Source organism: Magnolia sinica, chromosome 8 (genome assembly GCF_029962835.1).
Source record: "Magnolia sinica isolate HGM2019 chromosome 8, MsV1, whole genome shotgun sequence".
NCBI classification, from domain to species: domain Eukaryota; kingdom Viridiplantae; phylum Streptophyta; class Magnoliopsida; order Magnoliales; family Magnoliaceae; genus Magnolia; species Magnolia sinica.
In genome coordinates this window covers 16587310-16606224 of record NC_080580.1, presented here as the reverse complement: position 1 = coordinate 16606224, position 18915 = coordinate 16587310, and the positions used below count along the sequence as shown (strand labels likewise).

The 18915-nt window shown below is 40.1% G+C and overlaps 1 protein-coding gene across 1 annotated transcript; it reads right to left on the bottom strand.

The window, feature by feature from the left end:
• Positions 1-962: 962 nt before the first annotated feature.
• On the bottom strand, positions 963-17497 carry LOC131252996 (ras-related protein RABE1c). The gene is made up of 8 exons (XM_058253809.1): positions 17219-17497; positions 4223-4295; positions 3739-3839; positions 3250-3315; positions 3043-3140; positions 2466-2528; positions 2288-2380; positions 963-1255 (listed from the first exon to the last, which is right to left on the bottom strand). The coding sequence occupies exons 1-8, from the start codon at positions 17289-17291 to the stop codon at positions 1175-1177; spliced, it is 648 nt and encodes a 215-aa protein (XP_058109792.1). The 5' UTR covers positions 17292-17497; the 3' UTR covers positions 963-1174.
• Between the last annotated feature and the right edge of the window lie 1418 nt (positions 17498-18915).

Sequence of the window (18915 nt, the reverse complement as noted above, 5' to 3'; positions counted from 1 at the left end):
TTTTTTTTTTTTCTTTTTTTTTTTTGGTGGCCAAAGCCAAAAGCAGCCTAAGAAAGGAAGAATCTTTTTCTTTTCTTTTGTTTTTTATTTCTCCCCCTAGGTTTGCATGTTACCACGTGAGGATGAAGGTAGCCTTGCATGTCACTTGGCAAGGATGAAAATCCCTCTTCCCGAACACCATTAACCAGACTGTTCGAAATCAGTTGCGGGCCATGCTGCCTTATATCACAAAAGAGTTGCTGTTTACCTGGTTTGCATGACAAGCAAACCATGCAGTTTGTCAATTCTTACCATCTCTTCTTCTGTTTCCTACCTTGAAGAATTTGCTAAGCGGCGTGCACATATAAGAACCAACGGTTCTGGTGGGCTACTCCATAGATGGGATTCACCCTCCAAAACCATCTCATGTATATTTCCAACCATTCATCTGGCAGGCTATCATGTGGCCCCTGTGTGCGTGCATGTGTCCGTGTTTGACATGATTCCATCCAAACTCCTAAATGGTAGCTAGCGATGAAAAGATGCACTGGAAAATATGGGTACAACTCAGGTGGGTTGGGTTGGGTTGGGTAGATGGTCAAACCAACCCTGACCCAACCTGAAGAGGACCCAACCCCCAATCGAATTCCAACCTGAATTCCTCTACTCTCAGCCTAAACTGACTCAACCTAACCCAAATACATGTTATTATTCCCAAACTGACCTGAATTTTAGTCAACCCAACCCAACCCAATTCAAATCGAGTGGGTGTTTTCGAACGCTAACCCAACCCAAGGACCCTGACTACCCGATCTGTACTCGGGTTGGGTCAGTTGGGTTCAGGTTGACCTGAAACCAAGTTGCAGCCCTGCTGAAAAATACCCTAAAACAACCTACAGGAAAAGAAGAAGAAAGAGGCTTCTAGCGTTCAACATAAAGAGTGCAGATCCGACTGATTTTTGGGTCATCAATCAGCTTCAGGGTTATGTGATCCAAAGCACAAGACTGTTATCATCATTATATAATATAAATTCCTCAAATCTAAAATTTCACACTAGACAAGTAGTTCCAAAGAATGATAAAGGAAGAAAAAAAAAATACAAAAGACCCACCAACATCATCATATCACTGTCTGGAATCAAACAATTAGTTCCCAACAGAGTCATCTCTAGCACTGCCCTTCTCTTGCTACAGATTACCCGCAGCAAGCGGATCTTTCAGGGGCTTTACCGTCAGCAGCTGCCTGGTCTGGTTTGTTAATCTTAATTGTTGGAGCCTGCAACCATGTGACAATGCAATTCTTTAGTGCTCAAGAAGACAAGGGAAAGGGAAAAAGTGGCATCATATGATGCTTGGCTTTAACTAATGGGGTTTTTATCCAGGCTCGCATTCCATACAGGTGGGGCCCACCATTCAGCGATCCAGCTCATATATCCCAGGGGGGCCACAGAGGATGTGGGCAATGGACCAAAAAGAGTTGCAGGTAGGGCTGTCAACAGGTTGGGAAAATCAACAGGTTGGGTCCTAGTGTCCCAGACCCAGTTTCATCAGATTCAGGTCTTGCCGGGTTGAGTCCTTTTGGGTCTGGGTTTTGTTTTTTTCCCCCTCCTCCTTAGGCTGGACCCAGATATGATAGGGTTTCAAGTATCAGTCAGGCCTTTGGACCTTGGTTTCAAGTCAGGTTCAGGTGGTGCCCACGTCAAATAAGGACATTCACTGGGTCAGCCCACTTAAATGTACAGATTGGATGGCACAGACATGTGAGGTGCTGTGGATTGGAAAACGTCATTCAGTTGCTAGAATAATTCATATATATTTAAAATATAATATTACTATATAAAATTAACTAGACCCAACCCAACCCAATTTCTAATCGGGGTCGAAGATGGTGGACCAGAGCATGACTAGACCTGCTTTTTCTACTGGGACTAAGTCACCAAATGGCAAACCCAAACCTGACATGATTACTAAGCAAGTCTGAGAAATTGGATCCAGACGGGTTAACATTGGGTCAGGTCCATCAGGTACCCACAAGTTGTACCCGTTGACAGTCCTGGTTGCAGGCCAACAATCCGATGACTAGGATTTCTTGACACAGGGGGTCTTCTTCACAGCACCAGTCATCCCTAGTGGGAGTGTGGGACCCATCAGAAGAATGGCCAAGATGACCAAAAGGCGGGAGCACCTGTACTGAAGGCCCGTCCAAAACTAAAACACTGCTAGTTCAGGCTGGACAACAAGTATATTTCCTCAAAGAAAAGAGAGGGGCAAAAGCAAATGATATTCAAGGCCAAAAGGGGACACATACCTCAGCTTTGGAATCGGTTTCCGCAAGCCTTTGCTTTATATCTCTTGCTATTGAAAAGAAAACCTGCTCCACATTCAAATTTGTCTTTGCGCTCTGCAACATGAAAAAAATTTCAGCATAAGAAGCAAGAGCTAGCTATTTCAAACAAAGAAATTTCAGCATGTATGATAATCCTTACAGTCTCAAAAAATTTGATGCCATACTCATCAGCGAGAGCTTGCCCCTTCGCTGTAGGCACAGCCTGTAAAAGAGGCCCACTCTCATTTAAATGGGAAGGAAGAAATTTTTAAAAAACACGGAAACTCACAAGCACAGAAGGGGGAAAATAGAGGTTAGTTCAAATACGTCCTGACGTAGCACAATGTGATACGTCGGCACTTTATCATTTCAATTTGGATTGTCTTCCAATGATCCAAACCATTTATACGATGAGCCTCAACTTGTATGGTGAATAGACAACAAATAAAATCTCTTAAGATCTCTTAAGATGGATTGCTTCAACCATTTGAAACTTGGCTCCTTTGATTTGGAAATGGACAGTCACCATGAGCTTTGTCTAATCAAAGGGTTGAAATATTCGATATGATAAAATTTTCAGGCATCCACCATCCAAGGGGAGCCCTATTACTTAAACGATTTTGGTCATTGAAAAGAACCCGATTCCAATGAAAAAGTCCCGAAGTATTATTGGATGCATTCAAGCAAACCTCAAATAGAGAAAATATTTCAGTGAGGTGAGGCCCATTAGAACCCACCCTCTTGCTTTCATCCATATCTGCCTTGTTCCCCACCAATATCTTGTTGACGTTGTCAGACGCATGCTGTTCAATGTTCCTGATCCAGTTTCTTATGTCTACACAGGCAAGATGAGTCAGCTTGAAGAAGATTAGGAGAAAGGAAAACAAGAAAAAGGATACGCCTGGCTGTCTAAACTTCAAACGGTAAGAGGAAGAAGTGAATACTGTTAAAAGATGACTCGTCAGTAACATCATAAACCAGCAGAATGCCCATGGCACCTCGGTAGTAAGCTGCAGACAAGTGATTCAGAAAAAAAAATCATGAATAAAGGACAACTCTCTAGCCAGTGAAAAGACGAAAACACGGGGAAAGGCCAACATCTTACAACTAGGATTTTTATTTTTATTTCTCTCCCCAAAGATGTTAATATGTGAGAGATCCAGGCTCTTAACAAATAGGCTGGTCTGGTCATTGGGTGGGGGACATGTAAGTCAAAATGTGGACTTCGTTCAACCCTGTTTAAACACCCATGTTTCTGTACATGTGTGGCCACCTGACAAGTGGGACCAGGCAGACTTTTAGGCCACTAGATGCACATGGAGGAGCCCCCCAAATGCACAGCCTGGATCATAAGCATATGCCACATTAATGCATCTTGGAAGAGTAGGATCCAAGTAAGCTTGATATTTCTTCTAGAGAAGTAAGCAGTCCACCTGTTGTGATCGTTCTGAACCGCTCCTGACCAGCTGTATCCCAAATTTGCAGCTTGATACGTTTGCCATCAAGCTCAATGGTTCTTATCTTAAAATCAATGCTGCATACAGAAAGATGCAAGAGGTCAGCAAACCATAAGCAAAATTAAGGGCCTGTTCACACTCAGTAAAAATTACACTTGGTAGCTCATGCTCACTGGCAAAACGTGGCCACACCTTCACATCTTTTCTTCTTCTTTTTTCATTCATGGGAACAAGCCACCCAAACAAGATGGGTTTTTTGTCGCTCAGACAAAACAAAACCAACCTCGTTTTCAGCGCTTCTTACCACCAAAAAACTAAAAATGATAATAATAACAATTAACAAATAAATAATTTCGTGGAGACCTGGGCCCCACTTTCAGTAATTAGACTATGTTTGGGTTTAGGCAAACACGCTGCAGAGAAACTAGTTGTAAAAGATCTAGGACTGAAGATTACACACCCAATTGTAGTGATAAAGCTGGTTGTGAAGGATCCATCTGAGAAGCGCAAAAGAAGGCAACTCTTACCAACACCTGCAAAAGTAAATCATATAAAAATCCCTGATTTTGGTAACATACACTTTCCTATGGTTTATTACAAACTTATCGAATTGCCATCACAAATCACTAGGGGTATGGCACATACACACACATGGCGAAAGGTGGGATAGATACAAAAACCGAAAAGAGAGAGTCGGAGGGGAAAGAGAGGTGGAGGGACGGTGGGGCTACACAAAGGTGCATGTCGCGCATGTGTGCTCCACTGTCTCCCTTGCAATAGCCCATTTGAGCCCCGGACCCGCATAGTTATTGAGTTGGCATCCTAACATTATCCAACATAATAGATGTACATAGCAAATGTCACACTGACATCAAGGTGGGCTCCACAGAGTCTTTATCTCATAGTATCCCTTAATTAAATGCTTCTTGCATCTAATTAAGAGAAGTAGTACCTGGCTATAAGAACTAAAAGAAGTGAAAGGAAGAGGGTGCAAGTTATGTCGTCCCTTGTGTGATAAAATCTCAATCGTTCCCAGCCAAGCAACTACATTTTTATAAAAAGTTTACCCTCTTAACCAACTGCATGGGCAAAATTGTCCAAAGCGATTCCCGTTATTTACACTAGAGATGAATTTAGTACCGCCGTACATATGTCCCTCAGCCTCACTTCTAGGTTCTATAACAATTTCAGTGTTTCTAACTCAAATACTATATTTTGACGATAGTGGGTCCCATCCAAGGGATGATTAAGTCCAGCATGAAGTAGTAAACAAAGGGAAGTGGCAAGGGTTCATCTGAGTTTACCATACAATTTTTTTTCTTAGTAACATACAACAATTCTTATCCAGTGGCTCTAGGGGCATGGGAGGTAACATCATCATCATCATCATCATGTAAGCCTTCTCTCAACTAATGGGGGTACTCTCCCTATGTTTCTCCATTAATTGTCTAATAGGAAAATAACTTTAGTGGTGGACCTCCCTAACATGAAACCAAACTGATTTTCAAATGCATTTGTCCCGTGCCTTAGTCTTTGCCCAATCATTGGTTCCCAAAGTTTCATAGTATGGTTCATAAGTTTAATCCCATAATAGTAAGTGCCAATGTTGTCAAATCGCATATGCCATTGTATGCGATCAGCATATGCTGTTCGCATATGCGATCGCAGAATCGCATATGCCATGGCATATTTTTTATAAAATAATAAAAAATGAAAAAAATGAAAAAAAATCTAGAAAAATAGGAAAAACTTGCCTAATTAGTACACATGATTGGATTGAGTTATTTTACTTATTTCATTATAGTTTGAGTGTTTCATTAAGTTATATATTTAATTACTTATATGATATTATATAATTTTTAACAAAACAATCAAGCTACATTAAAAGAGAACTAATTATTATAAACTTTGAGCAAAGAAATTTTATTGATAAATGGATAACTTGAAACAACTTACAAGTTATAACTTACAACTTAATTTACAAAGAGTAAGCACAACTTATAAAATAAAAAAATAAACATACTTGAAGTAATTGTAGAGAGATTAGAGTAAGAGAGAGAGTAATAGATTTGGAGCTTTGGAGTAGAGAATAGTGAAAATGGAGGGGATATGAGTGTCCTATTTATAGGCAAAAGTTCTCCAAATTGAAAAAATAAAAAATAAAAAATTGCTTCCACTCTGATTATTAGGAAATATGCGATCACATATGCAATATGCAATCGCATACTCACATATGCGATCGCATATTTATCGCATACAAAAGTATGCAATGGCATACTTGCCAGGATCGCATATGCCATCATGGCATATGCGATTCGATCCACAGTACGCGCATATGCGATCACATTTGACAACAATGGTAAGTGCAACTCTGTATGTCTCATTTATTCTTATAAATAGGTACAACGGTACTTTTCTTCCATTCATCTAAAATTTTCTTCAATCTTACAATCTTGTTGAACAATTTTGTCAACCAAAATAGCCCAGTATTTCCCATACGCTTTTAAACCTCTATTGGTATACCATATAGTCCAAGGGCCTTTCATGTTTTCACCATTCTCAAGTTTTCTTTCACTTCACATATCCTAATCCTACAAAAGTATCTATGGACTCCGACATCATTTGAGTTTATGGTTCTGACGCGAGACAACTAACCACTTGCTCTTAAAGCTCGAACTAATAGAGCCTGGCGAATCAATCCTTTTATCTCATAGCCTGGGCCAGGCCCTCGGCCGAACCCCCCTCATGGGCCCCACCTGACCTGGGTCCCACCTCACACGGGCCACCCACCTTGAGTGTGCCCCCACTTCACACTAGCCACCCCACTCGAGCCTGGTATGAAAATGCCCCTGCATTAATCACCCACGATGAGGAATCTCGAACACGAGACCTCCTGCTTTGATACCACCGTGGGCACAGGACAACTAACCAATTGCTCTAAAAGCTCAAACTGATTAAGTATAGAGAATCAATCCCTTTATCTCATAACCCAGGTCAGGCCCTCGGTCGAACCCCCCTCGTAGGCCCCACTTCACATGGGTCCCGCCTCACATGAGTCGCCCACCCCGAGTGTGCCCTCGCTTCACACAGGCCACCCCACTCGAGTCCCATGTGAAAATACCCCTGCATTAGGTTCCTTCTATCTCTAAGCTCTCTAAGTGATTGCCACTTGACAAGTTCTAAAAATAGTTTCTCCACCTTTATTCATTTCATTGTCCTTAACTAGTAACCTCTGATCATCACACTTAATGCATCTAACATGATCTAGGTCCTTACTCTTCCTCTCTGTCATTTTTATGAGTTTGAAGACAACTTTCTCACCTTCTTTGTCCCCAATCTATTGTAAAGATCATCATAAGCCTTAAGTTTAACCTTAATTACTACTTTCTTAGCAATCTTTTTACCATTTCTATATTGTTCAAGATTTTCATTGTTTCTAGTCCCTTAGCAGGCCTTAAAACATGCACGTTTCTCATAATAGCTTTCTGTACATCATCATTCCACCATCAAGTTTCCTTGTATGATGGTTTTTCCCTCTTAGATACTCCTAAAACAACTTTTGCCCACTTTCCTAATGTACTTAGCCATCTCATTCCACATAATGTTTACTTTTTCTTCGACATTCTACTTTCTTTATTCCATCAATTTATTTATAAATAACATTGTTTTCTCTTCTTTTAAATTCCACTAACTAGTCTTTCGACACCTATTGATTTCATTCCCATTCTTCCATTTCTTAATGTAAACATCAATAACCATTAACCTATGTAATGCGGTCAAACTCTCTCCAGGTATCACCTTGTTGTCCTTAAAAATTGATCATTTTGTCTTCCTAAGTACATAAAAAAAAAAACTATTTGACTTGTATATGACTCACTTTTAAAAGTTATTAAACGTTCATCTCTCTTTTTAAAGTATGAGTTTGCTAGAACTAGATTGTATGCCACAACGAAATCAAGGATAGCTTCTCCATCTCATTTCTTCTCCCAAAGCCATATCCTCCATGTATATCCTCTCATATCTTCTCCCAAAGCCATAACCTCCGTGCATATCCTCTCATATCTTCTCCCAAAGCCATATCATCCATGTATATCCTCTCATATATTCTACTTTCTTTTCCAACATGACCATTTAAGTCTCCTCCTACAAATATCCTCTTCATTCGGAATTTCTTGCATTAATACATCCGTATCCTCCTTCCAAAATTGTCTCTTGATTCTATCCTAACCCTACCCGTAGCGCATATGCACTAATAAGATTGATTATCTCCTCTCTCTTTTTTGAAACGAGATTGATTATCTCCTCTCCTAACACAAGTTTTACTAATAAAATCCTACCACCTACTCTCTTAACATCTACAACTTTGTCCTTTAAATCTTTATCTACCACTATCTCTACCCGATTTCTATTACGTCGTTTTCTATATAGCAAAGCTTATATCATCAATTTCTCTAGTGTTGGCCCCTTCCACTTGATCACCTAAATAAAGATTTTGAGGTCTGCTAGCTCCACATGCACACTTGCATGTGCATCCTTACATGCAGCAGATGTGCCAACCTGGCTCGCGTTGGAGACAGCACTGCATGGGATAGGCCATATCATTGAGATGGCTTGGTGCAAACTTCAGGTTGGTCCATTAATCAGGTAGACCACATGTGAACAACATTGAACATGAAACATTGCCAAGGCCCTCTGTACTGTCCACGGTGAAAAAAGGATTGCCTACCTGATGAATTGACCAGCCTGATTTTTGGACAAAGTCATCTTTACGGTGCGACCCAGCATTTTTACCACTCAGATGTGGCTTACACATGCCAGGTTGGGATACGTTGCGTGTAAAGGAGCATGCAAAAGCTGAAGATGGTGCATGCGGGGCTGGCCTACTGAACCTTAAAAGGATGCATGTGCAGCAATAGCAACTCAAAAGGTTTTTCTTCAAACATGGTAGTAATGCTGACGTCCCGATCAGACGAGAAGATGTTGGCCATGAAAGTATCTTGCATCTTCTGTGTTCCACATAATAAAACAATCGAGGAACGCTATTGCTCTTTTCTGCAGGTTGTCGATTGTGAGAACTCGGTTTTCTGCCAGCTAGCCAAGCGCAGACTGCATTTTTGGAAGGTGCATACAGCAAATGTGGCCCCACACTTCTCACTCACCAAGCGAGGAGACAATTCGATGGAAAATCAGCCAGTTTTTGCCTTGGAACACACCATAACATACCTCACCCCAAAACCCGGCCTAACATCTTAGAGCTTAGCCAATTACCGAGCAAGCTCCTCCATTGTCCCCATCCGCTAGATGCCTTCTACACTCAGGGGGAACCAAACTCCCACATCTGACAAGAAGCAACAAGACACCAATATGCCCCTGTCTAGAGCAAGATCCGCTAGTCTCGGAAACTCCTGAAGGCCAGTCTCCAACCCAATCGATGATCAACCTATATCCTAATCCTCCACCCATCTCCGCATTTGAAACAAATGGCTTCCTTAAATTTGTTCTACAATCCAACGAACTTATACGCCCAAAAATGCCATTTGTATACAATGTCCAACCCATCCAAAAGATCAGCCCCAACATAGTGTCGAGTTGTATGGGCCTCACCATGATGTGTGTATGAAATCCACTCTGTCATCATGTCGAGCACTCCTATTCACTGTAAGCCAAAAAATTTGGCCAATCCAAAATTTAGACAGGCCACAAAATAGGGAACAATGTAAAATCATGCCTAAAACCTCTAAATTCATATGTTGTGGCCCAAATTAATTTTGAAATGACCTGATTTTAGCATGTCCCTCTATCTTGGTAGGGCATGTCTGATGAATGGATTGGATGGAACATAGACACTGCAGTGGGACTCGCACATATTCCGAAAGGTTTTTGTGGATAGGTATCCCTTCCCTTCACAACTGTTCCAAGTGGTGTGGCCTGCCAGTTTTTTATCAGCCCAATTTTGAACTCCTGGCCAAACATGAGGAGGGTGCATTTAATGATCGGAGTAGATGTCATGCATACATCATAGTGGATATCATGCACACATCACAGTGGACCCTATTTTGCTTAGCACAACCATAATTTGCGGCAGCGCCAACACTGTGAAACCAAAATATCAAACATGTGTGTATGTGCCATTTTGAATCATGATCAAGCTCAAGTGTTCCCCGAAAACGATGTGTCACAGTTTGTAACCTGGTTGTCGTGGAAGGTATGGTGTCTTAAGGCATTACCCAGGAAGCAACACGCCACAATTCGTAAACCCGGTTGTGGTGAAAGTGTGCAAAGGTTAGGTAGAGCATTCCCATAAGCGATGCACCAAAGAAATCCTCAATTGTTATGGAAAGTAGGTAAGGATTTATACACCAGACTCTTTTTGGGTGAAAAAGCAATTCTGTAGGAGGATAATTTGAACCTCAACTTGGAATGTGGGGAATTTGTCGTGTAAGAGTACGGAGTTGGTGAATACAAAGAGGGCTTACTCTATAAAAAGAGTGTTGAAAGAAATGGTTGAGAAATCTAAAGGCAAGAAAGAATACATAAATAAACATTGTAAGGGGAAGGGAGATGGGGTACAAAAGGCAATTAGCAAAAATAGGTCCAATTATAAAGAATGACAAGTAGAAATGTGGAAAGCCTAGAAGCATATAAATTTTGAGCTTTGCTAAGTGTACACACATGTGCAATAAAGCCCATGTACATGCCACAAATGTGCCAGCATAACACAATGGGTCCGAGATCCAATCCATCCATTCGAAAGGAACCACTATATCAATGCCCTAGCCCAAGAATCAGGTTGATCCACTGGTTATGTGGGCCACAGTTCTGAGAATCAACATGGCTGAAGTTTTCTAATCCATCCACCTAACCAGATTTATTTTGGGGAAAACGTGTAGAAGGTCGGACCCACCTGATGGATGGATTGGTGCCATGTTGGCACATGTGTGGTGTGTACATGAGCTTTAGCACACACGTGCACTTAGAAAAGCTCTAGACTTTTTGAGAAGTGCCTCGAAGCATATAAAAATAATAAAAAGGAAGCAGCAAGGCTATAAATTGTATGATAACTTAAGCATTGTAGAAGGAAAAAAGATATCTACAAACTAGCAAAAGGGAAAAGGGAAGTTGAACATATTACACATTAGATACATCAAAGTTGAGGATCGAAGGTCTTCATAGAAGATGGAGAAATAAAGAGCCCAATTACATATGTAATAGAATGATGATGGGGTGAGGCCATGATGATAGACTGATGCAGGACAATTAACCACTGGATTTAAAAGCTCGAACTGATAGAGAATGGCGAATTAATCCCTTTATCTCATAGCCCAGGCCCCAAATCCATGGATTAGGTCCTCAGCCGAACCCTCCTCGTGAGCCCCAAATCCATGGGTTCCGCCCCCTCATAGGCCCCAAATTCATGGGTTCCACCTCACACAGCCCCCAAATCCATGGGTTCTGCGGGCCGCCCACCCCGAGTGTGCCCCTGCATCCCAAAGGCCACCCCACTCAAGCCTGGTGTGAAAATGCCCCCGCATTAATTACCTCCGGTGAGGAGTCTCGAACACGAGACCTTCCACTCTGATACCAATTTGATGCAGGACAATTAACCACTTGCTCTAAAAGTTTGAACTGATAGAGCATGATAAATTAATCCCTTTATCTCATGCCTAGGCCCTAAATTCATAGGTTAGGTCCTCGGCCGAACCCTCCTCGTGAGCCTCAAATCCATGGATTTCGCCCCCTCGTAGACCCCAAATCCATGGGTTTCGCCTCACACGGGCCCCAAAACTATGGGTTTTGCAGGCCGCCCACCCCAAGTGTGCCCTTGCATCCCACAGGCCACCCCACTCGTGCCCAGTGTGAAAATGCCCCTGCATCATAGACAGTGGGATCTGAAGCTTGGCGGGGGGGTTTGGCAGTACATGTGTATTATTGTTTGGGAAGCAGAGGTAGCCTTAACAAGTGAATGAAGATGTGAGTAAATGATGATAAACAAGGGGCCACTGAAGCTGGGGGGTTGGTAGTACATGTGTATTATCATATATTTGTAAGGGAAGTAAAGGTAGCCTTAAGAAGCGTGAGGAAAGGAAACGCCATGAAAACAAAGGATATAACTATAGAAGTGGGGGAGGTAAAGAGAGACATCAGATCGGTTTAGTTAACTAGTCTTTTCGATAAGTTTTGCGGACAACAAAAATGTTGAATAATCTTCCAAGAAAAAAAAAAAAGCTTAATGCGTGAGGCGAAGCATTGTTACACCTATTTACAAGAAGAAAGGAGATTCACAAAATTGCACTAATGACCAAGGGATCAAATTTATAAGTCACACTATAAAGGTATGGGGCAAGGCAGCGGAACAAAGATTAAGACAAGAACAATGGATATCAGAAAACCAGTTTGCCTTTAAACCAAGAAGATTAACAATTAAAACTATTTTTCTACTTAAACAATTGGTGGAAAAGTATGGAGATAACAAGGAAAACCTACACGTGATTTTTATAGATATGACAAAAGCATAGGATAAAGAACTGGTGGGGTACCACCGGCAAGGGTACCACTACGAGAGAGAGAGAGAGAGAGAGAGAGAGAGAGAGGCCACCATGCAAGGGTACCACTATGAGAGAGAGAGAGGAATGAATTTTTAGTAGCATTAGGTCTTCATTAGGGGTCAACATAAAGCCCTTACCTTTTTGAATTTGTTATAGATTAATTATTTGCTAATGTCCAGGATGAGGTCCTTTCGGTGTATATTGATTGCAGATAACAACGTTGGTTGACAAGAATAGAAGGGGCAAATGCTAAATTGGAGCTTTGGAGGAAGGCTCTAGACTCTTGAGGCTTAAAAATTAGCAGAACCACATTTAGAATGCAACTTAAGTAAGAACAATATAGAGGCAATGCATTAGTCAAAATCGATGGCCAAGATATTTCTTGAAGTGATGTTTTGGTTATCATGGCTCTATTAATGAAAACGGTGAGGAGATTGATGATATAAAACTACAGCAGGGTTGATGAAGAGGAGATAGCCTCAAGAGCGTTGTGTGATCACCACATGCCTATGAAACTTTGGAAGATTTTATAAGACAGCTACTCAACCAGATATGCTATATGGGAAAGAATGCTGGGGCAATAAGAAGGCAGCGTGAGCGGAGTGTATTGCTAAGGATGTTGAGATGGATGAATAAGATGACAAGAAAGGATAAAAATTAAATGAGGTCCTCCAAAGCAGCTGAGTGGACACAATAAAAGATAAAATGATGGAAAGCATTTTGAGACATTTTGGTCATTGGCAACAAAGATTGAAGACGGTTGATTAGAGTTGAAGGGCCTAAAGACAACACCTTTCTCCTAGCTATTTGGGATCATGTTTAAAACTCCTGTTCCGTCAATCATTCCTATCTAAGGCCCTATGCTAGGGTAGGTTAAAAAAGCCTTCATATCACCTCACACCACCACATGGTATTCAAAAACAGTTACTCATATCGGCTGAAACGTAAAGGAAACAGCAACCCCCATTATGTGACATAAAGGGTGAATCAGTCCATTACAAAAATTTAAAACTCTTGTCCCATCGATCATTCCTATCAAAGGCCCTATCATTGGTAGGTAACAAGCCTTCATATCACCTCGCACCACCACATGGTATTCAAAAACAGTTACATACTCTCATCGGCTGATGCATAAAGGAACCAGTCACCCCCATCATGTGACATGAAGGGCGAATCAGTCCATTATAAAAATTAAAATGAAAAAAGGTTGTATTGGCATGTATCAGCTGACACGGACCGTATCGGCACATTACGACCTGTTACAAGTCAACACAGCCATAAAGGGCCCATTTGGAAATTTTAATATCAAATTTTATCTTGTTTTTCCACTTCTTCTTTCATTTCAACGTTGGCTGAAGCTTTAAAAACTAATTGTCATCAACTAGATAAAGTCACATTTTGAGGATCAAAACACAAATTTGAGTAGGATTCGATGAATCAGAACGGGGTGGACAATTTTAGGAAATATTGAAGAAGTAAACCATCACTTTTTTTCATTTTTCCATCTTCTTTTTGTTGAATTTGTATGGAAAGGGCCCTTTTTTTCATTATTCCATCTTCTTTTTGTTGTATTATATGTAAAGGGCCCCAATCCACCAAATCAGACTTGATTTTTGTATCTTTAGGCCCTATTCCTTTTAGTAGGTCAAGCTGTTCCCGATAGATAGCATGCTTACCAAAGAATGGCCCATTACACCATCAAATATATGCCAAAAACCAAAAAGAATACATTTTAGAGATCCTCAAATTTTTAGTTTACCAATAATTTTCAGGATTTTTTCCTTTTATAAAAAAATTGGGCCGTTAGATACAGTGGCTGTTACATTTTCGTTGTAGGTAACATATAAACTTGTAGATTTTCCCATCATCTAATTTTGTTATTTTTCTTTTCATCTTGAATTCTTAGCCTTGTCTATCATCTTGTAAGGACATAACACAAATTCAAACTTACCATTATAGTGAACCATTAAATGTCTGTTGTAGGTGACAAAAATCTGTAGACATACCTGTTGTAATTTTATTCTTTTTCAAAACCTAATTCAAACATTTGATTATTGTTTATTTCTCATCATCGTGAATCATTATTACATGTCCGTCATTGTCGAAAAATTATCTGATATGACTCGGAATGAGTTGTACTGGTTTCTGTGTGAACTGGAACGAATTGCCCCATAAAATTACAACAGGTATATCTACAGATTTTTGTCACCTACAACAGACATTTAATGGTTCACTATAATTCAAACATTTGATTATTGTTTATTTCTCATCATCGTGAATCTTTATTACATGTCCGTCATTGTCGAAAAATTATCTGATATGACTTGGAATGAGTTCTACTGGTCCCCCCCCCCCCAAAAAAAAAAAAAAAAAAAACCTGACTCGGTCCAACTTGCCCCGTATTTGGGCAAGTCAAGGCGCTTTGGTAACAAGCCTCTCTCGTGAGTTGGCTTATCAAAGAAGGTATGGAGTTTCTTCTATGTTACTTTAAGCACCGCTTTGAAAATGGAGGCAACTCATTCTCCTCACATCACACGTGGCATTGATGTCCAAGTCATCCAACTATACAAACCAACCAAATCGTAATGGTAGATGAAGCATATCTTTAATCACGATAATTAAGCAATCCTACCCATCCATTAATGGCACTATCAAATGGATGGTTAAAATAAAAATAGAGACTTATTGACTGGTCCAAATTCGAACTAAAAAGAAGATGTTGAAAAAGTATCTTCTCTATGTAATTTTTAGGTTATATGCCAACCATAATAAGGTCAGGGATCTGGATGGTTTGCATGGCCTTACAACTATACCATCTGCATGGCTGAAGAGTCGCCACCATTTTGTAAGTTATTTATTTATTTTTGTAATGGTGAAGTGATTCATCCAGTTTCGGATGATAAGTCATACTTGGTTTCGGAGAGTTGTACTGGTTTACGTACCAGATAAGTCGTACTCCAAAATCGATACTAAATCCTTGATGTTCATTGTAGGTAATATATAAATTTCTAGATTTGCCCATTATGTAATTTTATTATTTTTCTATTCTTCTTGAGTTTCTAAACCTTGGTTGTCATCTTGTAAGAAACATCATCATCATCGGTCTAAGCATTCTACCAACTAATTGGGGTTGGATACATGAATCCTTTTCCGCCATTCCACTCTATCAAGGATCATAACTACAGTTAGATTATAGGTCATCAAGTCTTTTATAATACTACCTCCACCCATGACCTTTTGGGCCCTCCCCTTGCCCCTTTAGAGCCTTCAACTTGTGCCAACTCAGTCCTAGCCAGTGGCGTTCTTGGTCTCCATTGCACATCACCAAACCATTTAAGTCTACCTTCCCTTATCTTATTAACTTTGGTGCAACTCCTAAATTCTCTCGAATGTATTCATTTCTAGTTCTATACTTCCTTGTCTTGTCACTCATTTATCTCAACATTCTCATTTCAGCTACACTAATCCAATGAACATGTTCCTTAACTGCCCAAAATTTTGTCCCATAAAGCATGGCTGGTCTTATAGCCATCCTATAAAATTTCCCTTTCAGTTTGAGTAGCACACAACAATCACATAAAACCCCAAAGGCACATCTCCATTTCTTCCCCCTCACTTGTGAGAATATAACACATTCAAATTTCAGACACACTGTTGTGAATTGTTACATGTCTATTGTATGTAACGTATAAATTCATAGACTGGCCATTAGAAGAATTCTAAGCATTGGGTGATTCTCAGGGTCAAAATTTGTATTGAGGGTGCTCCTTAGCGTTGGCTGTCTTGTAGTAGTATTTTTCTGTTTTTCCTTCTGTTGTTTTTCCTTGTTTTTTGCCTTTTGTCCTTTTTAAAATCAGTATCTTTCAAAAAAAAAATAAAAAATACTATTTTTTAACACAAATTGAAACATTTGATTTTTATGTTCACTTCTTGTCATTGCGAATCATTACATATCCATTGTAGGTCACATACAAATTCATAGATTTGCCCATCATCTAAATTTATAATTTTTCCATTCTTCTTGAATTTCTCAAATCTCAACCTTGCCTGCCGTCTTGTAAGAATATAACACAAATTACCCGTCTCTTTCTATTGTTAGATTTAAAATTGATTTCTCTATCACATACAATATAGTCTTTATTAGTGCATTGTATATCTTCTCCAATACAGTCAAAATGAATGTCATTCAACCATAATCTATTAAGTACAGCTCAACTAAATTCAAACCTTGAGTCAGAGAAATCAGTTTTTAAGCCTTCTGTAATTTTTATTTTTTTTTAAAGGACTGCTTAATTGTTTTGCAACTTCAACGCAATTTCTCCTTCCTCCCAATCTACATTATCCATCTAGTGTGGTGATCAGAACCGCACCTGCAGCCGTCCTACCATGATCGAACCCGCTGTTTTATGGTTCCAATCACCACATATAGCCATATGTACGGTGGAGAATTAATGCATCTAGGTTACTCATCCATCAGACGGTCAACATATGGCACCACAAGTTGACCAATTGCAGATCAGGCAGATCCAAGCGGTCCTTACAACAGATCTGACAGATCGAAGCACAAATCAATCAGAATTGAAATAAATCACAAAAGAAGAAGTCCTAAACGGTGATCTATCGAAATACGCTCAAAACCATACTCAGATCTCTACATTCGTAGTTTCGATTCAGCTGTGGATTTTCCATCTTTGCAAAGAATATCAGACCAAAACCATTATTTTCCAAATCAAATCATACAAAATTCGGATCAGTTTCCTTCTTTCATCATGAAAAAATGCATTCATCCTCGGATCAATCAAATGCACCTACCGCAAAACAATCAAAAAAAAAAAAAAAAAAGGAGAGAGAGAGAGAGATGGTGATCGGGAAAAAGAATCATGGGAATGATTGTAGATCGGATCGCTTACCGCTGTCGCCGATCAGGAGGAGTTTGATGAGGTAATCGTAATCGGCTCGAGCCCTAGCAGGAGGAGCGGCCATGAAGAGAAGGAAGAAGGAAAAGGAAAAGAAGAAAAGCTGGCCTAGATCGGTTATCTCCTCAGTCCGACCTAAGATGCGTTGAAGGGGAGGGAGGAGCACTTTAGTTCCGTACGCACCGTTTTTACATACGTGGATTGGAGGGCAATGTCTATATATTTAAATTACAACTACGCGTGAGTACGACGACCCTTTCTTCCTTTCTCTCTACGCGTATTACTTGTATGATTGGGTCTTGGGCATCTAGACTCTCTTGGATGACGACTGGGTACTGCCATTACCTCTGCCGACCGTACGCGGGTTCTGCAGGAAAAGATATGGTATGTTACTCTGTAGGGCCCACCGTGATGTATGTATTTTTATCCTGGATGTCTGTTTTTTTCTTCTTTTTTTTTTTTAATTCCGACTCACTTGGGTACGAGCCCAAAATTGAAGTGTCCGAAACCTGAGTAGACCACAGCATAGGAATAAAATGCTTATCGTTGAAAGCTTCCTAAGATACATAAGTTTTGGATCAAGCTGATATCAGTGTTTTCCCTTCCTCGAGGTCTTTTTGACTTTATTAATAGGTTACATGGCCAATAAATATCACACAGTAGATCTTAAAAAGGTTTCCACGGAGACATCATTTTTCCCATTGTTTTCGGTGAAGAGGTTCACTTGACCTTTAGATATGCTCCAGTCTTATGTTCATGCCTTAAAATGAGCCACGAGAATGGATGGATGTCATGCACAAAAAGCATATATAACATATTGGCCCAACAGAGTATGGTTAGTTCCTAGCTACATAATCCATGGCTTTGCTGATGTCAACACTTGTATGACATGGTAGGATTTCATTAGCTAACAAATGGGGTATACCAAATACATAATCTACCGTGTAACTTTCAAACATGTTTTGCATTGGCCTTACTTCTAATAATGGCTTCTTGACGAATGGAATCCCACCATGCCGTGCCTATGCTGATATCGGCTAAGGCCAGGGAGTACATGATCCACATCCTTAACTCTCTAAGCAATTTGGATTGTGTAGCAACCCTAACACCATATAACTATGTAATGTCAGGACTTTATGGGCACCGGAGTGATGCATGTGTTTTTTCCTCATCGTTCATCCATTTTGCCATTTCATTTTAAGGCATATTTAAAGCTTGAGTGAACCACACCACCAAAAATATTAGGGATAATGATGTCCACCGTTGAAACATTGGTACAATCCACAGTGATGCTTATTTGTCATCCAACCTATTCACAAGATCATACAAACCTGCATGAAGGGAAAGCACAAACATCAACTTTCATGCACTCTATTTAAGCTTTGAATATGCTTTAATTTTGGGCTCATGCCCTAAAATGAGAGGGCAAACAGATAAATGGCATGGATAAAACACATACATCAATGTGAGCTTGAAAGAATTCTAACACCATGTAGTAGCTATGTAGTGTTGTGGTCACCATGCAATTGTATCCACTCTCTACTCTCAAGTAATGCCACGTGGACTTACTCAAGTGCACATGAAAAAAAAAAACTGGATGATATATGATCCTATTATCAATTGATTAATAGGCAAACTCTCTCATAATGCTCGGTGAGATAATCATATGGCATTTTACACATTTGTCAAAG

Excerpts from the sequence above, each read along its gene's own strand:
- LOC131252996 (XM_058253809.1), bottom strand. The coding sequence starts at position 17,291 with ATGGCCGCTCCTCCTGCTAGGGCTCGAGCCGATTACGATTACCTCATC. Across the intron at positions 4,296-17,218 it reads CCTCCTGATCGGCGACAGCG|GTGTTGGTAAGAGTTGCCTT; the intron begins GTAAGCGATCCG and ends TTACTTTTGCAG. Across the intron at positions 2,381-2,465 it reads GCATCAAATTTTTTGAGACT|AGCGCAAAGACAAATTTGAA; the intron begins GTAAGGATTATC and ends TTCATGTTGCAG.